This window comes from Ranitomeya imitator, chromosome 4 (assembly GCF_032444005.1).
Source record: "Ranitomeya imitator isolate aRanImi1 chromosome 4, aRanImi1.pri, whole genome shotgun sequence".
NCBI lineage: Eukaryota > Metazoa > Chordata > Amphibia > Anura > Dendrobatidae > Ranitomeya > Ranitomeya imitator.
In genome coordinates this window covers 95,350,924-95,375,600 of record NC_091285.1, presented here as the reverse complement: position 1 = coordinate 95,375,600, position 24,677 = coordinate 95,350,924, and the positions used below count along the sequence as shown (strand labels likewise).

The 24,677-nt window shown below is 40.1% G+C and overlaps 1 protein-coding gene across 1 annotated transcript; it reads right to left on the bottom strand.

Moving 5' to 3' along the window:
• Positions 1-3,296: 3,296 nt before the first annotated feature.
• FOXI1 (forkhead box I1) lies at positions 3,297-7,244 on the bottom strand. The gene is made up of 2 exons (XM_069763869.1): positions 6,602-7,244; positions 3,297-6,258 (listed from the first exon to the last, which is right to left on the bottom strand). The coding sequence occupies exons 1-2, from the start codon at positions 7,173-7,175 to the stop codon at positions 5,723-5,725; spliced, it is 1,110 nt and encodes a 369-aa protein (XP_069619970.1). The 5' UTR covers positions 7,176-7,244; the 3' UTR covers positions 3,297-5,722.
• Between the last annotated feature and the right edge of the window lie 17,433 nt (positions 7,245-24,677).

Here is a 24,677-nt window from a genome sequence, read left to right as displayed (position 1 = left end):
TTTTCCATGTGTTTGTTGTGTCTTTTGAGCAGTTTGTCAGCTTTTGGACACCTTTGAAGGTGTTTTCTATGTGTTTGTATGTGTTTGTGTTTGCCTGCCATTGGTTTCAATGGGGTTCGATGGTGTTCGTCGAAAGTTCGATGAACATTCGTCGAACACGTCCCAGTTCAACAAACTGAACCGAAGTCGAACACTAGGGAGGTGGCTCAACACTAGTTATGAATCAGTGTTTAAATGCTTTTTTAATAGTATAAATTGGTGCTTTTTTTTCTCTAGAGCAGAGGTCTCAAAGTCAGCTGGGTAAATGAGCCACACATAGAAAAAAATTGAACTTGAAGGATTGCGTTCTTTGCGGGAGAAGATGAGATTTTCAATGAGACCATCATTTTCTTTATAATTTTTTTTAATCATTTTTTTTCAAATTTGTCATGTTTATTCTATTACATATTTATAAAATCTGTTATGGTAAATGTCTCCGTTTTTACTTAGCTTTTACATAAAACAGGATTTTTATTGTCCAAATATTTTTTCGTTATTTTTCATAGTTTATTTTGAATTCTTTTTCCTTTTTATTTGTTCCCCTATCAGCCCAGTGCAGTATTATTGTTTTACAATTAGCTCCTTATATTAATTCTGGCCCATCCTGTAATAATGTCCCCTGTCCTGTAATAATGACACAAAGCCTGTATTCATGCTCTTCATCCTTTAAAAATGCCTCACCTTCTATAATAATGACCATAGTCCTGTAGTAATGGTCCCCATCCTGTAATAATGTCGCCTGTCCTGAAATAATGGCCTCAATACTGTAATAATTTCCCCCAATCCTGTAATAATGTCCTCAAGCCTGTAATAATGTCTCTCAACCTGTAGTAATAGTCTCCCTTCCTGTAATAATATCCCACAGTGTAATAATATTTATTTATATAGCACCATTGATTCCATGGTGCTGTACATGAGAAGGGGTTACATACAAATTACAGATATCACTTACAGTAAACAAACTAACAATGACAGACTGATACAGAGGGGCGAGGACCCTGCCCTTGCAGGCTTACATTCTACAGGATGGTGGGGAAGGAGACAATAGGTTGAGGGTTGCAGTAGCTCAGCTGTTGGTGAGGCGGTAGCTTCGATAGTGGTGAGGGGGCAGCGGGGTCAGTGCAGGCTATAAGCTTTCCTAAAGAGGTGGATAATTTGAACAGAATACATTGAGGGAATGGGAGCCAGTGAAGAGATTTGCAGAGGGGGGAAGCGGAGGAGTAGCAAGAAGAGAGATTAATTAGTCAGGCAGCAGAGTTAAGAATGGACTGGATAGGTGTAAGGGTGTTAGCAGCGAGGCCACAAAAAGGATGTTGCAGTAGTCAACGAGGCGGGAGATGATGAGGGCATGCACAAGCATTTTAGTAGATTGAAGGTAGATTGAAGGTTTTTTTAAAGGACGGATTCTGGAGATATTTTTGAGCTGGAGGTGACAGGAGGTGGAAAGAGCTTGGATGTGCGGTTTAAAGGACAGGGTCAAGGGTTACGCTGAGGCAGCGGACTTCCGGTTTGGGGGAAAGTGTGATGTCGCTAATTGCGATAGATTGGTCAGGTAAGGAAGATCTATGAGATGGAGGAAAGATGATGAGTTCAGATTTCTCCACATTGAGTTTGAGGAAGAGGAGAAGAAGGAGGATATGGCTGAAAGATCTACCTTTCTTGCCCAGACATCACCTCTCTGCTGTCCAGAATCCTGGACTGTCTGAGTGTCATCAGCATAAAGATGGTACTGGAATCCATGGGACTTTATGAGTTGTCCCAGGCCAAGTGTATAGATTGAGAAGAGTAAGGGTCCTAGAACAGAGCTTTGGGGGACTCCAACAGGGAGCTGGTGGGATGAGGAGATAGTATGGGAGTGGAAGACACTGAATGTGCGGTTGCAAAGGTATGAGAAGATCCAGGATAGGGCAAGGTCTTTGATGCCAACTGTGTCGAAAGCAGAGAACAGGTCTAGGAGGAGGAGTATAGAGTATTGCCTGTAAGCTTTGGTTGTAAGTAGGTCATTAGTAATTTTGGTCAGGATTGTCTCAGTTGAGTGTTGGGGCAGAAACCAGATTGTAGATTGTCAAAGAGCAGGTTAAATGAGAGGTGGTAGGAAAGTTCAGTGTGGACGTGCTGCTCCAGGAGTTTGGAAGAGAATGGAGCAGTGATATTGGGCGATAGCTCGACATAGCAGTTGGATCAAGGGTTGGCTCATACTGTAACAATGTCCCTAGTCCTGCAATAATTTTCCTCATCTTGTACTAATGTTACCATCCTGGTACCCATCTTATAGTAATGTCCCCATCCTGGTCCTCATCTTACAATAAAGTCCCCAACCTGGTCCCCATCTTATAGTAATGTATTCATCCATGTTGCCATCATATTGTAATGTCCCCATCCAGGTTGTCATCACATAGTAATACCCCCATTCTGGTTGCCATCATATAGTAATGTCACCATTCTGGTTGCCATCATATAGCAATGGCCCTATCCTGGTCCCCATTTTATAGTAATGTCTTCATCCGTGTTGCCATCATATTGTAATGTCCCCATCCAGGTTGTCATCACATAGTAATACCCCCGTTCTGGTTGCCATCATATAGTAATGTCATAATTCTGGTTGCCATCATATAGTAATGGCCCTATCCTGGTCCCCATTTTATAATAATGTCTTCATCCGTGTTGCCATCATATTGTAATGTCCCCATCCTGGTTGTCATCACATAGTAATGCCCCCATACTGGTTGAAATTACATAGTAATGTGCCCATTCTGGTTGCCATCATATAGTAATGTCCCCATTCTGGTTGCCATTACATAGTAATATTACCATTCTTGTCCCCTGCTTGTATTAATGGCCTCATCTTGCATATGTAACAATGTCCCACATTTCGTCGCTCTTTACACACACATAAAAAAATCCTTCTAACGTGACCTAGCTCCATCGGCGAACAGCCAGGGCAGCACATGATATTGTGGGTCCCAGCACAAGGTCAGGATCATCTCGGGGGCCCAAGGATCATACAATGGAGCTTCAGGGGCTGCATGCAGCCCGCTAGCCATGTGTTTGACAGCCCTGCTCTAGAGCCTTTGCCTTCTAAGTGAGGGCTAAAAAAAGGCATGAAAAAACTGGTTACTTTTATTAGTGTAGAATCAAAGCTTTTCTGTATTATTAAAAATACATTAAAATGTTACTTCATATCTGCACCCAAGACACATCAAATAAGGGGAAAATGCATAAAAATGCAATAAGTAGAGAAGACTGATACTGCGTAGTTTGGTGCGGTCACATTATTTATTCAACGTGTGAACACAGCTTTAGAGACCCCAAAAAGATAGATGTCATGTAGTAAAAATTACACAAAAAATTAGGAAGTTAAAGCTGCTACAACTATAAATGAATGAACCAAAAAAAATACTTAGGTCTCAAATAGAGATGAGCATGATGCACAGATGATATTGCGCCCGCCCTGGCTAATCAAAAATCACGCCAGGGATGCCGGACGATAAGAGATTTGCAGGCCTCCCATCTGGCTGCCAGGCACCAATGACCTGGACACTGAACTGGAGTCCTGTAAATTGATCATCTCATCTCTAGTTCCAACCATTCTTGATAGTGCAGGACAGTCCTGGATTTGGATCTATGCTTTGCAGTGGGGAGTGTCTGCTGATTGTCCAACACTGCCACCACCCCTCCTGGCATCTCCTGCCAGGGTGGAGAGAAATGGCAAATGGGTATGGCATGTGGTGTGGTGAAGGGCATGGTCAAAGTTTGCCGTCAAATAATTTGTCCCTCTTTCACTTCTATAAAAGTTGGGAGGTATGTGTATATTGTAACCCCTGGGCCAGAGTGCCCAACTATTGCTACAGTTTATCCAAAATGGGGCTGGGGTAAACTTTGGAGAGGGTCCTTCCCATCACTCCTCTAGTCTTGGGACAATGTCTTTTGTTCACATGGCCAGGAGTTGTGTATAAATGAAGTCTTGTTTCCAACCAGTCAATCTGGCAAGTCACCATTATGTAAACAGGGCAAAGGCTTGTGCTTGAAATGGAAGGGAGGATGCATTGTGACACTTCTTGGCTTTAGGCCTGTTGTCAACCCTACATCAGGGAGGAACAGTCAGTGCTTCTCAATAGTGTCTGATAATCTTGGTAAAAATGCTTACACAGATGCCTTTTCCAGCTCATCTTCTATTATGCCTGATTGAACTTTAAAGCTCTCTGTGGAGAATCCGTAGAACTCCATTAAATGTATTTGTTGCCACATCTGACCATATGGGAAATTATTGCAACTCTCAACGTTTCCCAACTGTAGCAGACTTTTAGTACATGAGAGGTATTGTAATCTTAATTTTTTTGGGAAGTATAGTGTAAAAATAAATATGTATATAAAAAATATCAGGAAATTTCCTAAAACTCACAACCCCAGTCCCATGCCGATACACTTCAGAACTTCCAGTATCCACCTGCTAGTCTTTGCTTATAGGCTGCCAGCAGTTACTTGCTGGGGATTGAAGAAGTAAGTGTTATGGTCTTTTTTTTCCAATTTTTGGACATTTGTTGCATATGTTATACTTTTTCATTTTAATGTGCGGACAACCTCTTTAATGTTTAACCAACAGAAAATTTCCAGCATCTGCCGACTATAGGTGGTGCTGCCAAAGGTATTACCATTTCCAATATCCTATCCCAATATGTAGTAGGTGTAGTAATAATATTAGCAAATACCTCCAATTAGATATGTAGTATAGTTTTTCTGATTTGCTATGTCTCTTTCCTAATGCACGGGCTTTGAAGGACCTTAGGTATCTATGGTTACAACCACTGATATAGTGACAATTACCTAGTTGTTAGTGGTTGTGACCATGGATACCTAAGGTCCTGCAATGCCTGTGCATGAGAAAAGAGACATAACGAATCAGAAAAACTATACATTTCTAAGTGGAGGTACTTGGTAATATTATTACACCTCCTACATATTGGGCTAGGATCTTGGAGACGGGAATATCCTTATAGGTTTTGCATGATTCAGAGTTGTATAATACAATCACCTTATTCATTACATTTGATATTGAATACTTGAATGAAGTCAAAACATACACACATTTTCTTCATGTAATATTAATTTTAATTATAAAATAACCCATGTTATCCCTCACAGTGAACATTGCTGTAATTCTTAAACATTCTACACACCTATAAAAAGTCATGGAATACATACAAGCATCCCAATACATTAGCTCCATCTATATTACGCATTCCTTGTAGTAAACATTTATACAAAAGTTTTATGTTTGTGCTTAAATATACTCAATTAAGCAATGTCTGGCAGTAAAATTGAGCATGTTTCATAATATGCTGCACTGGTGCATTTTCTTATAACTATACCATTTCTGAAATGCTATGCACTGGGCAAATTATGAGGCAATAAAAGGCAGTGTGGGAAAATAGTAAGGCAGCATATAAGGGAAAAGGTTTAGGAACTTTAGCTTTTAAGTTATAAATCAAATAATATGACAGATAATATGAGAGTCTGATGAGAGGTGACTTGTTTTTATGCAGAAAAATAACTATCAAAACAGATGTATGTATTTCTTATAAAATGCATTAAGCCACAAGACAATTTGTACAAGATACAGTGGTTCTGTTGAGTGGGTGTACATTTTCTTGTAAGTAGAGTACAATACATTCTGAGTAGTTTCTTATACTTCTGTGCCTTCTCTGGAGTATAAGGTGCTATTTGTACTGATGCTGTTATAAAAATGAGAATTAAACTGATTTAAAACTGAACTGCCATAGCCAAATGGATTTGATGGTACTGTAGTCGACCACTCTGACCCTCCGTGGTTGGTTAAGTTTGAAAGTTGAGAATATGAGTTAAACCCGGTCATATTATGTCCCATTTTATCGGATGGTTCATTATTAAGTCCAAGTGGCCTACTTACTGAGCTGGCACTATTGACATAAGCAGTCATGCTGGAAAGGAAGTTGTTAAGGCAAGGTGTTATTGCTGGTGGAGATAATCTTTTCTGAGATGATTCATCAACTCCCGGAGAGGAGCTCTCCAACATGTCTTGATGTTCACCACTCTTTGGGCTATCTGATAATGGACTCCCCTCAGATTTCTCGGAAGATGGCTGTCCATTGGTGTCAGACTTTCTCTTTCTCTTTCTGCGGAAGTTTCCATTATCAAACATCTTTTCACAATTTGGATCTAAGGTCCAATAATTCCCTTTTCCTGTAAAGATAGAACAGTCTATTTAGTATTTTTATACATTACATGCCCAAGGTCACGTAAGCTACAGATAGATGAGACAGAGAAAAAGAGAAAAAAAGTATGAGACTGAGGTCAAGAAAAACTGTGAAAATATAATTATTATAGTTAGTAGGGCACAAATGTTTGCTTTTCATAAATCTACTCAAAAGACCTCAAATTTACTATTGCACAGTTTACTTTGCGTCTTGTTGAAGTTCTGAGCAACAGTAACTTTCTATCATAAGAAAATATATGACATAAAGAAAAATATATCATTGTTTCGTCTTTACCAGTAAAAAAGAAAAATAAGTAAAATCTTATTTACCTGGATCATCTTCATCTCGTGGAATTTTTTTGAAACAATCGTTAAGAGACAAGTTATGTCGGATTGAATTTTGCCAGCCAGCCTTGCTTTTGTTGTAAAACGGAAAGTTATCAGCAACATATTGGTAAATCTGGCTGAGTGTCAGTCTTTTATCTGGGGCACCATGAATTGCCATGGCTATCAGTGCAGAGTAAGAGTAAGGAGGTCTCACCAGTTTCATGAGTTCTTCTTGGGAAGGAATTGGAAGCCAACCTAATTCAGAACCTCCCAAGCCATGCATGTTAGGCAAGAGCTGCCTTTGCATCCCATATGACTGCGGCATGAAGTGGCTGGTGTTAGATCCTGGAAGGTATGGAGGTGGTGTAATTGATGGTCCATTCAGCCACAAGTAAGGATTTGTAGTTGTGCTGTAATCTCCAGTCTCAAAGTTTGAAGGTCGTTGAGGACTAGGCATTGTCTGTGGGTGGAAGATGCTATCACAGTAGATATTCATTTCTGGAGGTTCTTGTCCTATACTTGGAAACTGTGGTCCACAGCGTGGTGGAGAATGTGTCTGTGGATCAAAAGCACTCATGGTATAAAGTTAAAAGGCTGGAGAGGTAAATGCACCTGTGCTTGCTACTGTCCTGGAACAGGTGTAACACCACTACTTATACACCTGTCAGTAGCTAGCTTTTTGAATATGCTCCGCCCAGCTTTCACTGACTGGTTGGAGATGAAGTGATATCCCTTTTTGGAATGCTGGCAGCCTATAAGCCTATTTGAAATTTATGAGTGTTTATCTTCTAAATGAAAGGAAGACTTTTTTTTCTGGTTCTCTGAAAAAATACTATCATTTTATTGTAAATCCACAACAGGCAAATGTCCTGACATACAGAAATGGCCTTTTACAGAATGAACACAATATTGAAAAGTACAAAATGCGCTTCTATCTTCATGGCTTAACCATTAAAACTTTATAGACGTGTACAAAACTAGTTCTTGATTGCAAAACATATGGGACAAAGGCTTTTAGATTTGATACTTTAAATGCTACACCTGCATGCAGCAAGATCCTCCTTCCATGGCAAACTTCAACACTGGTTCTATCAATGTCACAGAAGTCACTTATGAAATGAGAAACATTCTCCAGTCACTTCTGTTTATGGGCTTTGGATTTTGCTCTGAGTTTAATTACCAAATAAAAAAGATAAGCATCAAAATCATCTTTACCCTTCACATAATGTTTAGTTTCCTGCATACAATGTTTATACAAACCAAAGCAACAGTTTTAGTACATTTCAAATTCTGGTGTTTTCTCTCTTAATACTTTTCTGTCAAACTATTAACTACTTGCAGCACGGAGAACTTTATTTGCTCTGCTCAATTTATGCACATACTAGTTTTAATTGGAGCTATGCAGGACAAAGGAGAGTCAATTACAATGCACATTCTGAGAGTGTAGATCTGCTATTAGAGCATATACTGTATTTGCCATTAAGAAGCACTGCAAAGAAAATTATTACCCAGTTCTCCTATATAAATATGCTTACAGTGTAGCGCAAGTGCAAAAAAAAACTTACCGACTGCAGTCTTTGCCGGTTTTCAGCACCACTCCCATCATCTTCTGACTCTTGTGATTGAATTTCCGACTCGCCGGATCAAACTGGGGTTTATGTGTGAACTGGAAGCCACTTTCATAATGTAAGCCTACAGAACCTCGTTCAGACACTCTATAGGCTTACATTGTAAAAGTGGCTTCCAGTTCAAAAATTATCTCCTGAGCCAGATTTTCAGTCACAGGTGGACACCTGGGGCAGACGGTATTTTATTGAACTTACTCTACATCTGAATACCTAGACTGAGTTGGGGAATAAAAAAATTAATTCAAAACATTTTTTACACTGTTACTTGTCATTGATCCATCAATAATTTAATCCCTGTGGGAGATGTCAGGTACCCATAGTCTACAGTGAAAGGGTTTTCTATGTTATTTTTCCTCTGGGGATAAGCTGTGGTTGAGACATCTGGAAAGAGCATATCTCCCACCTCATATAATTGGCATTTTTTTTGGGTACAAAAATGGTGCTATGTAATATTGTATGATGTGAGATATAACTTAACAGTTTTCTAAATATTCTAGATATACATTTATTTATTCTAGATAAAAATCTAATTCAAATTAGAATAGATTTTAGCTGTCTTTGCTATTGACAGAATCACATTCCTATGGCTGAGATTAGCTGTTGTTATTAATGCCTTTGTCATGGCCAGATAAGTGCAGTGATGTTTGTTTTGCCCAGTACAGTGCACCCTGCCTTTCATTCTGCTGCTTGCCTTGATGGTAGCATACCTGCTGTGTAAGTAGATGATAAGTAGATGCCTTGGTGGCTGGAGATGTCTTTTTACAATGATGCCTCCTTGTCCACACTTAAGAACCTGCTGCGATTGAAAAGCTTTAGACAAAAGGAAAGACAACCTGACTTGTTCCAGTGCTATTGGCTAAACAAACAATATACATGTAAATCCTTTACTCCTGCATGTCAATGTACACTGTTACATCTCCATTAAACAAGCACAGGATCTAGTCTCCATTAGTATGTCCATGTTATCAGAGATCATCACTCATGATCATGATTTCTTGCAAACTGTCCTCACAAGCACACAAGCATGTATACAATTCACTGTCAGTGGCACTAAATGAAAGTTAAGTAATGTTGCATTGAATTGTAACAGATTTACAAATGTATGTACACAACATACATTTGTAAATCTGTTACAATTCAACATATGTGCAAAAAACACTTCTGCTCAAACTGCACATTTTTTTTATTTTGTTCACATTCATGTCTTTGTTGTTTGTGAGATTATTAGTAAAAGCAAAGCGTGCACTAAAAAAGCAGAGCGTGTGCCCACTTTATGTGCCCATTTTATCCCTGCTGCTTACAATAGAATGTCTCTAAACATATACTTCAACTCAAGAAATAATAGCTACATCATTTTCTACCTCCTGCTAGATAACGTTATATGGATTTTCTGTTATAGGCTTATTATATTATGACATGTATGATCTCATTATATTATATACTTTGGACATTTATAAGGTGAATATACAGTACAAAAGTGCACTGTCAAGCTTTCTATATAAATTACTAAAAGGAGGTGACATCTATTGACATGCTGTTAACTTCACTTAGTAGTACTGTTGTAGTACAGTAATCCTATTAATGCTTAACTGGGGATAAATGAGCACCATCAAACCGACCAAAACAACAATGGAGCCTAGATGAACGTCAGCGTTACCCAAGTGGTCCATCAGCCTCTCTTGACATCAGACTTATTATGGATCTGTTACAGCCCAATACATAATGTTGTCCTTTAGCCATCATAGAAGGATCCATCAAAGCTAAAGCTGAGACCAAACAAGATGAGCCTTTGTTAATATTATACTTGCAAAATGTTCATGTATATTATAAGCAGGGGCACCAACACACAATTTTTTCTTGACCAGGCTATATAAGTACAGAGCCGGTTCAGAACGTGTTCTATATTTGTTCTTTTTGAAGGAAAGTCTAGCTACATCTCTGATCAATGCTCTCCCCAGGGCGGCATTCACTATATTTATCCACTGCCTAAAATCTAAGCCAATTTAGAACCATATGATTCATAAAAGAGAGGCATGTGAGGTCCAGAAATATTGTATTTATTCCACACATACAATGATAAACTAAGCAATAAAGCAACAGCAAATACCAATCACGCAACTGCCGAATTTCATTTCTGCAGTTGTCTTTAATTGTAAAAAAAAATTTTGTGACACAAATACAAATGAATTCAGCTGAAATGTAAAAAAGATACCAAAGTAAAGTAAAAAAAATAGGTAATGTATCCATCCATACCCTATCCTGACACCTGTGGACAAACTGCCATGCACAGTAACTCTACCCACCGAAAAAATGGTCTATTACAATGAGGCTCAGTAGTAAACATAAAGGAAAGACTCACTTGGTGAAAATGTCCATCCTTCAAGAAATAAATGGCAAGAAAAGTGTTTGACAAAATTATGAGACGTACAGACAACAAGCAATGGTTGCTCGGTCCTTCAGACTCTCTCCGATTTATATCTACACTGTAAGCCATCCTTCAGACTCTCACCAATCTATATATAATACTGTAAGCCATCCTTCAGACTCTCCATGATCTAATTCTAATTCTGTAAGTCATCCTTCCGACTCTCCCTGATATATATATTGGGGAGAGTCTGAAGGACGGCTTACATAATCAGATATATATCTAATTCTGTAGGATGTCCTTCAGACTCTCCCCGATATATATCTAATTATGTAAGCTGTCCTTCAGACTCTCCCCAATATATATCTAATACTGTAAGTCGTCCTTCAGACTGTCCCTGATATATATCTAATTATATTAGCCATCCTTCAGACTCTCACCGAACTATATCTAATTCTGTGAGCCATCCTTCAGACTCTCCCCAATCTATATCAAATTCTGTAAGCCGTCCTTCAGACTCTTCCCAATATATATCTAATTCTGTAAGCCATCCTTCAGATTCTTCCCGATATATAACTAATACTGTAAGCCATCCTTCAGACTCTCCCCAACATATATCTAATACTGTAAGTCATCCTTTAGACTGTCCCTGATATATATCTAATTATATAAGCCATCCTTCAGACTCTCCCCAATCTATATAAAATTCTGTAAGCCGTCCTTCAGACTCTCCCCAATCTATATCAAATTCTGTAAGCCGTCCTTCAGACTCTTCCTGATATATATCAAATTCTGTAAGCCATCCTTCAGACTCTTCCCGATATATAACTAATACTGTAAGCCATCCTTCAGACTCTCCCTGATCTATATCTAATTCTGTAAGCCATCCTTCAGACTCGCCCTGATGTATATCTAATTCTGCAGGCCGTCCTTTAGGCTCTCTCTGATATATATCTAATTCTGTAAGTCATCTTTCAACCTCACCCCAATATATAACTAAAACTGTAAGTAGTCCTTCAGATTCTCCATGATCTCTATCTAATTCTGTCGGCCATCCTTCAGACTCTTCCCGATCTATATCTAATTCTGTAAGCCATCCTTCAGACCCTCCCTGATTTATATCTAATTCTATATTCCATCCTTCAGACTCTCCCCGATCTATATCTAATTCTGTAAGCCGTCCTTCAGACCCTCCCTCAACTATATCTAATTCTGTATTCCATCCTTCAGACTCTCCCCGATCTAGATCTAATTCTGTATTCCATCCTTCAGACTCTTCCCGATATATATCAAATTCTGTAAGCCATCCTTCAGACTCTTCCCGATATATAACTAATACTGTAAGCCATCCTTCAGACTCCCTGATCTATATCTAATTCTGTAAGCCGTCCTTCAGACTCGCCCTGATGTATATCTAATTCTGCAGGCCGTCCTTTAGGCTCTCTCTGATATATATCTAATTCTGTAAGTCATCTATCAACCTCGCCCCGATATATAACTAAAACTGTAAGTCGTCCTTCAGATTCTCCATGATCTCTATCTAATTCTGTCGGCCATCCTTCAGACTCTCCTGATCTATATCTAGTTCTGTAAGCCATCCTTCAGACTATCCCCGATCTATATCTAATTCTGTAAGCCGTCCTTCAGACCCTCCCTCATCTATATCTAATTATGTAGGCCGTCCTTCAGACTCTCCCCGATCTAGATCTAATTCTGTAAGCCGTCCTTCAGACTCTCCCCGATTTATATCTAATTCTGTATTCCGTCCTTCAGACTCTCCCCGATCTATATCTAATTCTGTATTCCATCCTTCAGACTCTCCCCGATCTATATCTAATTCTGTAAGCCGTCCTTCAGACCCTCCCTCATCTATATCTAATTCTGTAAGCCGTCCTTCAGACTCTCCCTGATCTATATCTAATTCTGTATTCTGTCCTTCAGACTCTCCCCGATCTATATCTAATTCTGTATTCCGTCCTTCAGACTCTCCCCGATCTATATCTAATTCTGTAGGCCGTCCTTCAGATTCTCCATGATCTCTATCTAATTCTGTATTCTGTCCTTCAGACTCTCCCCGATCTATATCTAATTCTGTATTCTGTCCTTCAGACTCTCCCCGATCTATATTTAATTCTGTATTCCGTCCTTCAGACTCTCCTCGATCTATATCTAATTCTGTATTCCATCCTTCAGACTCTCCTCGATCTATATCTAATTCTGTATTCCATCCTTCAGACTCTCCTCGATCTATATCTAATTCTGTATTCCATCCTTCAGACTCTTCCCGATATATATCAAATTCTGTAAGCCATCCTTCAGACTCTTCCCGATATATAACTAATACTGTAAGCCATCCTTCAGACTCCCTGATCTATATCTAATTTTGTAAGCCGTCCTTCAGACTCGCCCTGATGTATATCTAATTCTGCAGGCCGTCCTTTAGGCTCTCTCTGATATATATCTAATTCTGTAAGTCATCTATCAACCTCGCCCCGATATATAACTAAAACTGTAAGTCGTCCTTCAGATTCTCCATGATCTCTATCTAATTCTGTCGGCCATCCTTCAGACTCTCCTGATCTATATCTAGTTCTGTAAGCCATCCTTCAGACTATCCCCGATCTATATCTAATTCTGTAAGCCGTCCTTCAGACCCTCCCTCATCTATATCTAATTCTGTAGGCCGTCCTTCAGACTCTCCCCGATCTAGATCTAATTCTGTAAGCCGTCCTTCAGACTCTCCCCGATTTATATCTAATTCTGTATTCCGTCCTTCAGACTCTCCCCGATCTATATCTAATTCTGTATTCCATCCTTCAGACTCTCCCCGATCTATATCTAATTCTGTAAGCCGTCCTTCAGACCCTCCCTCATCTATATCTAATTCTGTAAGCCGTCCTTCAGACTCTCCCCGATCTATATCTAATTCTGTATTCCGTCCTTCAGACTCTCCCCGATCTATATCTAATTCTGTATTCCGTCCTTCAGACTCTCCCCGATCTATATCTAATTCTGTAGGCCGTCCTTCAGATTCTCCATGATCTCTATCTAATTCTGTATTCTGTCCTTCAGACTCTCCCCGATCTATATCTAATTCTGTAAGCCGTCCTTCAGACCCTCCCTCATCTATATCTAATTCCGTAGGCCGTCCTTCAGACTCTCCCCGATCTATATCTAATTCTGTATTCCGTCCTTCAGACTCTCCCCGATCTATATCTAATTCTGTATTCCATCCTTCAGACTCTCCCCGATCTAGATCTAATTCTGTAAGCCGTCCTTCAGACCCTCCCTCATCTATATCTAATTCTGTAAGCCGTCCTTCAGACTCTCCCCGATCTATATCTAATTCTGTATTCCGTCCTTCAGACTCTCCCCGATCTATATCTAATTCTGTATTCCGTCCTTCAGACTCTCCCCGATCTATATCTAATTCTGTATTCCGTCCTTCAGACTCTCCCCGATCTATATCTAATTCTGTAGGCCGTCCTTCAGATTCTCCATGATCTCTATCTAATTCTGTATTCTGTCCTTCAGACTCTCCCCGATCTATATCTAATTCTGTAAGCCGTCCTTCAGACCCTCCCTCATCTATATCTAATTCCGTAGGCCGTCCTTCAGACTCTCCCCGATCTATATCTAATTCTGTATTCTGTCCTTCAGACTCTCCCCGATCTATATTTAATTCTGTATTCCGTCCTTCAGACTCTCCCCGATCTATATCCATCTCTGTAAGCCGTCCTTCAGACCCTCCCTCATCTATATCTAATTCTGTAGGCCGTCCTTCAGACTCTCTCCACACTTGTGTTTTCATTTGTGATTCAGATTTAGTAAGAAATGTTTACTGTCGGTAGGAGATAGAACTTTTGCTATGTTTCAAAAATGACATTGCCATCCATTGAAATAGCATCGGTTCACTTTGGATGAGAAACATATAATAGCATGTAGAAATCAATGTTCCCTAATCATTTAGTAGTTTTCATCATTGAAAGAGAAAAGGGGAAAGCAATATTCCATGGAACAGTTTGCTGTATCTGCAAATTGCCCCAGTGCCACAGTGTTTCAGAAATACGTATGGAATGGTGTCCACAGCCATACTTACTCCACCCAATTCACAACTGACATAACAATGTGTACTGGCCATGATCTACACTTCTTATTGCTACCGGACTGGATGGTGTTCTAGATCAGTAATCAGTATGTTATCTGAAACTAAAACAACTAAAGTTTAATGTTCATGGTTCAATCAAAATTCAAACATATTGCTATGCAGTTGAGCTATATCAGAAAACACAATATTATTGATACTAGGGAATATTATTGATTCTAGGGAAAATCGCACTAGACAAAAATATTGTGTAATTAGGATTGTCACTCTGGATATAGATGTTAGTGGTCATTATAAATTCACTTTTAAAACCATTGCACTAAATATATTGAAAATAAGGAGATTTTATTAATTCAAAGTATTCAACGAGTGATTGCATTTAATGGATATACATACATGCATACTTTCATTCTCCCAAAAAACCAAAATGTGGGCATTCTACATTAGTTTTCTCTCAGACCATGGCCATGGCAGTATTCTATGAAATGCAACAAATAATACTTTTCTCCTGTATACAATCTTTGATAGAAATATAACAGTGAATAACATTTGCCTGCTATGTATCCAAGGCAGGTGCACCCTGGATATAAAACGTTAAAAGTGTTGTTCAGGTATAGGTACTGATGAGCTTATGTACAGGATCGGTCATAAATAGCAGATCGGTGGGGTCCGATACCAATCAACCCCTGCAATCGGACCTTCTGAGTGGGGCACGATTCACAGAGTGCAGCACAGCTCCTATTCTTTTGCATAGAAGCTGAGCTGCGGTGGCATACAATGACCAGGAGCAGTTGCTACACTTTGAAAGGTCCTATGGTGTTCGTGGGGGTGCCAGATGTTGGCCACCCACCAACCCTATGGATAGGTCATCGATACCTATGTGTGGATTACACCATTAAGTAACGCTAAGGGCTTGTTCACATGTGACAAATAAAGAGCTGCTTGTAGTATGATACACAACAAATAAACACTTGACTGTGGCGAACCTAATGAAATCTCTGATTCCGGTCTGTATCTTGTAATAGTTCATTATTAACAGAAAACAATAGCAGTAGACCACCTTAGACGAGGGGATGGTGTGTCCACGCTGGTTGTATTTGCTAGCTCGTACCGTACATAGACTTTCACATGTGCCGTGATTGCACTCTAAACAATGTTTGTAGTAAATGTCCATGAGTGGAGAATACAGCGGATAAATTCTGAAATACTGTACACAGCGCTGCTGTTTATTGTCTCACCAAGTTTTCGCAGCAGGGAGATTATAGTAAATACACCAATAATAATATTGACCTGCTGGATGTTTGGTAAAATTAAAAAACTGAGACAAATCGTTAATGATTTCTGTGTCACAGCCTCTGGGAAAATCTCGCTGGCCAAACTTTTCTACGGCTTTTTCTTTGCTCCCATCAAGTCGTTCAGTAAGTGAAAACATTAATTCACGGAATAGATAGACAATGTGAATAAGAATGATAAATCCTGATCCAGAAAGTGTAAGCCCCCCTGACCCACAGCCATCATGTGAGGTGGTATACACGCACAACATTTCATCACTGATTCTCACTCTCATTGATTAGCTCCATACACCAGGCTCAGTGCGGAAAGCTTTCACGTCTCACACATACTATCCGACGGTGTTACTCTCACTCTTCGGGACTTGATGGACGTGTGTGTATAGTAGAGTGTTTACTGCTGCTTATAATGCACAGGTTCATTAGGAAAAAGAACACAATTAATGGACAATGGGGGACGTCATTTCAAAGGACTTACTCTCTCCAGCAAACTCCTTGCAGTTTGCCGTAACACACGTGATATTTTCTTCATATTTATGAGGATACGGTGTGAGTTCAGGCCAAGGATGGCCGCTACCCAGACCTGAAGTATTGGCAATGCCAAGCCGGGAGGAAGCAGGAGGAGATCGGCCAATTCTGTTCTGTGAAGCAGGATGGAGCGGGGTACAGCGCTGATGAAGAGGGGACAGGACAGGGACCCTGGTTAATCAAAGAGAGCAGCCAGAATTCTGATGTAAATCACTGGGAAAAGTCGCCAAGTTTTAGTGCAGCGCAATAGATATTTTACCGCTACATATTTGTATTCTCAGGCGGATTCTTACTGTCCGTGCAGTCAGAGGATCTGTATCATTGGCAGTATTGTTTAATATTTTATACATGTCTTCAGTGTCAGTAACATGGGTAACCTATTAGCCATGGAGGTGAGGACAATGGGGATATGGCAAACGTGGTATTGAATATATCTAAACATTACCAAAACATCATGAGTTCATCATTGTTAGAAATAAAACTTGGCATTGCGGCACCAGGAGGTGAGTGAATGAGATAGCTCTACATTGGTATAGACGCCTGTCAGCAGGCTTCAGCTGATCACTGCCTGCCAGGGCTGCACGTTCCTTGGATAAAGGTAAACTTTGGTCTTGTTGTCAGTAAATATTGAGCATAACGCAATTGTGGCTTTGATGAGCAGTCTCCGATGGTTTATGCCAGTGGCAATGTGTACGTATTTACAGTACAAATATATAAAACAGAGCTTTAGTATTATGATTCATAGCCGCGCACAGGAGTGTGACCTTGCAGCAGGAGCTGACTTCAGTGGTTGCTCCATTCCCCACACTTGCAGGGACACCACTACCAGCTTCAGGCAGTTGTACGTCTTCTTGTTAATTCTTAAAGGGCTAGAGGTTACTTCTTTTATCCTTTGTTTTCAAGTTGTCGGACTTTCCACACTCATTGAATCTGCTGCCTGAATTTTAATTGTACAGGATAACAATTTCTATTATGTTCTATTTCAATTCAGAGGCATAGTAAGGTTGGCCTGGTGGGCTTGTGTTGTGTGACAGCGCTGACAGACACAAACACAATATATGGGCCCTCAGCAGCCGAAGAGCTCCTAAAAATGCAAAGTTGCACATGCCTTGTAGGTAGAAATGGGCTTCCTTACCTCTTGGGCCCCTGGGTGACCACACAGGTTCCACCATTTACATGATGTCCGCCCATGGGTGACAGGGAGTACCAACAAGTCACTCTGTCTCATCAACAATATTTTGCTAAGGGCTCATGCAGACATCCGTGGATCTGGGTCTGATTTCGGGCAGCAATGCATGGACTGGCCAGGACTCCCCCAATTTGAGCATGCCGGTCTTATAGAAATATGTGAAGCTGACACGCTCCGGTCTGCAGTCAGTCCGTGAATTAGCGGCCTGTGTTCGGAACAATTTGAATGAGCCTTAAAGGCTGCAAACTAAATCAATGCCCTGAGTTACTGAAAGTCAAGATAATTTGTGGTATAGGACAAATGTGTTGCCACCTTCCAAGCTGGATTTCCCCTTTCCTGCTCTAAATACAAAGCATCCTGGTTTGTGGTACTTTTCCCCACAGCACGCAGGATACAGGGCTTTTCTTTCTGCAGACTTCTCAGTAGCAGCACCACTAGCTGGTAGTGAAATCTTTCTCACAGACTGCACAGAACATCTGTTTCCAAAGCGCCACTTGATGGAGGAGCACGAGTCCAGTGACCATGCCATCATTCAGCATCTTCCTACTGAAAAACACTATGCAGAGAAAAGCTGTTGTATTAGATGAAGCTGATGGACATGGTCACATATGCAGAGAAAAGCTGTTGTATTAGATGAATCTGATGGACATGGTCACATATGCAGAGAAAAGCTGTTGTATTAGATTAATCTGATGGACATGGTCACATATGCAGAGAAAAGCTGTAGTATTACATGAATCTGATGGACATGGTCACATATGCAGAGAAAAGCTGTTGTATTAGATGAATCTGATGGACATGGTCACATATGCAGAGAAAAGCTGTTGTATTACATGAATCTGATGGACATGGTCACATATGCAGAGAAAAGCTGTTGTATTAGATGAATCTGATGGACATGTTCACATATGCAGAGAAAAGCTGTTGTATTAGATGAATATGATGGACATGGTCACATATGCAGAGAAAAGCTGTTGTATTAGATGAAGCTGATGGACATGGTCACATATGCAGAGAAAAGCTGTTGTATTAGATGAAGCTGATGGACATGGTCGCATATGCAGAGAAAAGCTGTTGTATTAGATGAATCTGATGGACATGGTCACGTATGCAGAGAAAAGCTGTTGTACTAGATGAAGCTGATGGACATGGTCACATATGCAGAGAAAAGCTGTTGTATTACATGAATCTGATGGACATGGTCACATATGCAGAGAAAAGCTGTTGTATTAGATGAAGCTGAAGGACATGGTCACATATGCAGAGAAAAGCTGTTGTATTACATGAATCTGATGGACATGGTCACATATGCAGAGAAAAGCTGTTGTATTAGATGAATCTGATGGACATGGTCATATATGCAGAGAAAAGCTGTTGTATTAGATGAAGCTGATGGACATGGTCACATATGCAGAGAAAAGCTGTTGTATTAGATAAAGCTGATGGACATGGTCACATATGTAGAGAAAAGCTGTTGTATTAGATGAATCTGATGGACATGGTCACATATGCAGAGAAAAGCTGTTGTATTAGATGAATCTGATGGACATGGTCACATATGCAGAGAAAAGCTGTTGTATTACATAAAGCTGATGGACATGGTCACATATGCAGAGAAAAGCTGTTGTATTAGATGAATCTGATGGACATGGTCACATATGCAGAGAAAAGCTGTTGTATTAGATGAAGCTGATGGACATGGTCGCATATGCAGAGAAAAGCTGTTGTATTAGATGAATCTGATGGACATGGTCACATATGCAGAGAAAAGCTGTTGTATTAGATGAATATGATGGACATGGTCACATATGCAGAGAAAAGCTGTTGTATTAGATGAAGCTGATGGACATGGTCACATATGCAGAGAAAAGCTGTTGTATTAGATGAAGCTGATGGACATGGTCACATATGCAGAGAAAAGCTGTTGTATTAGATGAATCTGATGGACATGGTCACATATGCAGAGAAAAGCTGTTGTATTAGATGAAGCTGATGGACATGGTCACATATGCAGAGAAAAACTGTTGTATTACATGAATCTGATGGGCATGGTCACATATGCAGAGAAAAGCTGTTGTATTAGATGAAGCTGAAGGACATGGTCACATATGCAGAGAAAAGCTGTTGTATTACATGAATCTGATGGACATGGTCACATATGCAGAGAAAAGCTGTTGTATTAGATGAATCTGATGGACATGGTCACATATGCAGAGAAAAGCTGTTGTATTAGATGAAGCTGATGGACATGGTCACATATGCAGAGAAAAGCTGTTGTATTAGATAAAGCTGATGGACATGGTCACATATGCAGAGAAAAGCTGTTGTATTAGATGAATCTGATGGACATGGTCACATATGCAGAGAAAAGCTGTTGTATTAGATGAATCTGATGGACATGGTCACATATGCAGAGAAAAGCTGTTGTATTACATAAAGCTGATGGACATGGTCACATATGCAGAGAAAAGCTGTTGTATTAGATGAATCTGATGGACATGGTCACATATGCAGAGAAAAGCTGTTGTATTAGATGAATCTGATGGACATGGTCGCATATGCAGAGAAAAGCTGTTGTATTAGATGAATCTGATGGACATGGTCGCATATGCAGAGAAAAGTTGTTGTATTACATGAATCTGATGGACATGGTCACATATGCAGAGAAAAGCTGTTGTATTACATAAAGCTGATGGACATGGTCACATATGCAGAGAAAAGCTGTTGTATTACATAAAGCTGATGGACATGGTCACATATGCAGAGAAAAGCTGTTGTATTAGATGAATCTGATGGACATGGTCACATATGCAGAGAAAAGCTGTTGTATTAGATGAATCTGATGGACATGGTCACATATGCAGAGAAAAGCTGTTGTATTATATTAGATGAATCTGATGGACATGGTCACATATGCAGAGAAATGCTGTTGTATTAGATGAATCTGATGGACATGGTCGCATATGCAGAGAAAAGTTGTTTTATTACATGAATGTGATGGACATGGTCACATATGCAGAGAAAAGCTGTTGTATTACATAAAACTGATGGACATGGTCACATATGCAGAGAAAAGCTGTTGTATTAGATGAAGCCGATGGAGATGGTCACATATGCAGAGAAAAGCTGTTATATTAGATGAATCTGATGGACATGGTCACATATGCAGAGAAAAGCTGTTGTATTAGATGAATCTGATGGACATGGTCACATATGCAGAGAAAAGCTGTTGTATTAGATGAAGCTGATGGACATGGTCACAAATGCAGAGAAAAGCTGTTATATTAGATGAAGCTGATGGACATGGTCACATATGCAGAGAAAAGCTGTTGTATTACATGAATCTGATGGACATGGTCACATATGCAGAGAAAAGCTGTTGTATTAGATGAAGCTGATGGACATGGTCACATATGCAGAGAAAAGCTGTTGTATTAGATGAATCTGATGGACATGGTCACATATGCAGAGAAAAGCTGTTGTATTAGATGAAGCTGATGGACATGGTCACATATGCAGAGAAAAGCTGTTGTATTACATGAATCTGATGGACATGGTCACATATGCAGAGAAAAGCTGTTATATTAGATGAAGCTGATGGACATGGTCACATATGCAGAGAAAAGCTGTTGTATTAGATGAAGCTGATGGACATGGTCACATATGCAGAGAAAAGCTGTTGTATTAGATGGAGCTGATGGACATGGTCACATATGCAGAGAAAAGCTGTTGTATTACATGAATCTGATGGACATGGTCACATATGCAGAGAAAAGCTGTTATATTAGATGAAGCTGATGGACATGGTCACATATGCAGAGAAAAGCTGTTATATTAGATGAAGCTGTTGGACATGGTCACATATGCAGAGAAAAGCTGTTATATTAGATGAAGCTGATGGACATGGTGACATATGTAGAGAAAAACTGTTGTATTAGATGAAGCTGATGGACATGGTCACATATGCAGAGAAAAGCTGTTATATTAGATGAAGCTGATGGACATGGTCACATATGCAGAGAAAAGCTGTTGTATTAGATGAATCTGATGGACATGGTCACATATGCAGAGAAAAGCTGTTGTATTAGATGAAGCTGATGGACATGGTCACATATGCAGAGAAAAGCTGTTGTATTACATGAATCTGATGGACATGGTCACATATGCAGAGAAAAGCTGTTATATTAGATGAAGCTGATGGACATGGTCACATATGCAGAGAAAAGCTGTTGTATTAGATGAAGCTGATGGACATGGTCACATATGCAGAGAAAAGCTGTTGTATTAGATGAATCTGATGGACATGGTCACGTATGCAGAGAAAAGCTGTTGTATTAGGGCTCTTTTCCATTTGCGAGAAACACGTCCGTATCTCGCATGTGAAAACCAAGTTCTGGCACCGGCACTCCAGAGCGGAGCGTGCGGCCGCATAGCAACACATGGAGCCGCACGCTCCGCTCCAAAGTGCCGGCGCCAGAGCTTGGTTTTCACATGCGAGACCCGGACGTGTTTCTCTTGAATGGAAAAGAGCCCTTAGATGAAGCTGATGGACATGCTCACACACCCTCTCATTTTCAGACATTAAATGGTATGCAAATAGTAAGCTCCATTTAGCAAAGGAGAAAAGCTGTTCCGGATCTGTAAAAAATATACATACATGAAAATTATTATGTAAAAATTTATGGTAAAACCTATATATCAATTAATATTCTAAAATCATGTCCCACAATCTGAGGGGAGCGTGATCAGAACCTGGCTGTGCCATTGGCATTTCAGAGAAAATATATTTTAAAAATGTGTCAGGGACCGTATCCAATAGTGGTCTCACTCTGCCCCAACAGACTCTTCCCAGCTCTGCTAAAGGTGATTGTGAAGTCTCTCCCTCATGGGCACATAGGGACAGACCTGTCAATCACCTGCCGCTGCACTAGGAAGACCCGGCCAGGGGCGGAGGCAGATTAGTCTCATCTCCATCTATCGTCTACAAGGGAATCCTATATTTTCTCTGAAACACGGAGAATTTCAGAAAAAGAAAAAAGTATCCCTGGTTGTCATCACGCAGAAAGGCTCTGAATCGTTCCCCATTTCTAGTACTGTTGCCCTGCTTTGTGGTAGAGAGGCCTTTGGATCCTCAGATCTGCCAGTATGAAGGTGCAACCCCTAAACACATCTGTGCCATCTCCTCGCTGCCACGTGAAAGAATAAAATACTAAAATAAAATGACTATGGCTATTATAAAACGATAATGAAAATCATTCATTTATTCAGGCTTTAGGCAGGATGGTACATGGAGGCACATGGAGGCACGTGGAGGTACATGGAGGTACATGGAGGCACGTGGAGGCACGTGGAGGCACGTGGAGTCACGAGGAGGCACATGGAAGTACGAAGAGGCACATGAAGGTACGAGGAGGCACATGGAGGCACATGGAGGTACGAGGAGGCACAAGGAGGCACGTGGAGGCACATGGAGGCACATGGAGGCACGTGGAGGCACATGGAGTCACGTGGAGGCACGTGGAGCACGTGGAGACATGAGGAGGCACATGGAGGCACGTGGAGGTACAAAAAGGCACATGGAGGCACGAGGAGGCACATGGAGGCACGTGGAGGTACGAGGAGGAACATGGAGGCACGAGGAGGTACATGGAGGCACATGGAGGCATGTGGAGACATGAGGAGGCACGTGTAGGCACGTGTAGGCACATGGAGGGACATGGAGGCACATGGAGGCACATGAAGGCCTAATTACAAACCGTGTAACAGATAAACTGCTTCAGATTGCAAATTGAGATTTCATTGCTATATTATGTTCCCAAAAAGGCAGCTTTATTTTTACTCATAGTTAAATATGTAGAGTATGTTTGCATGCTTCATAAAGAATAAATATGCATACAGTGATTTTCTGCAAATGCATGGTAGGAATCATCAGCAAAAAAGGCCGCGCTGTCGACTAGAATGTACTATGAAATGAGAGCTAATGTCACAATAAAGGTTAGTAAACAGCTCCCCCTAGTGTTTTCTTTCTTCCTGAATTTACTCTTAGATTAATTTCTATTGTGATTAAACAGTTTTTAGGAAAGCGTGTGTACAGGGGAGATGATGGTGTACCAGCATTGGTATTTAGCTACACTATTTTGTGTCAAATTGCTTTGGTAACAAACCAGATGCTATCATGAAAGAAGATCGAATTTCAAAATGAGTAAAGTTTGTAAAGTTGGTAAAGATCTCCCCCTAGTGGTTTCTTTTTTCCGGTATATCCTATAACATCATTGTAAATTTGAAAACATTTATTAAAACAATCTTGTATATAATATATGTATAAGGATTTTTAGTTGACCCAATATATATTTAACCCCTTCATGACCGGGGGATTTTTCGTTTTTCCGTGTTCGTTTTTCGCTCCCCTCCTTCCCAGAGCCATAACTTTTTTATTTTTCCGTCAATTTGGCCATATGAGGGCTTATTTTTTGCAGGACGAGTTGTACTTTTGAACGACATCATTGGTTTTAGCATGTCGTGTACTAGAAAACGGGAAAAAAATTCCAAGTACGGTGAAATTGCAAAAAAAGTGCAATCCCACATTGGTTTTTTGTTTGGCTCTTTTGCTAGGTTCACTAAATGCTAAAAATGACCTGCCATTATGATTCTCCAGGTAATTACGAGTTCATAGACACCAAACATGACTAGGTTATTTTTTATCTAAGTGGTGAAAAAAAATTCCAAACTTTGTTAAAAAAAAAAAAAAAATTGCGCCATTTTCCGATACTCGTAGCGTCTCCATTTTTCATCATCTGGGGTCGGTTGAGGGCTTATTTTTTGCGTGCTGAGATGACGTTTTTAATGATAGCATTTAGGTGCAGATACATTCTTTTGATCGCCCGTTATTGCATTCTAATGCAATGTCGCGGCGACCAAAAAAACGTAATTCTGGCGTTTCGAGTTTTTTTCCCGCTATGCTGTTTAGCGATCAGG

What these genes read in the sequence shown, in the direction of transcription:
- FOXI1 (XM_069763869.1), bottom strand. Translation starts at nt 7,175, where the DNA reads ATGAGTGCTTTTGATCCACAGACACATTCTCCACCACGCTGTGGACCA. An exon ending in ACGAGATGAAGATGATCCAG is followed by an intron (nt 6,259 to 6,601) that starts GTAAATAAGATT and finishes CTATCTTTACAG; the next exon opens with GAAAAGGGAATTATTGGACC.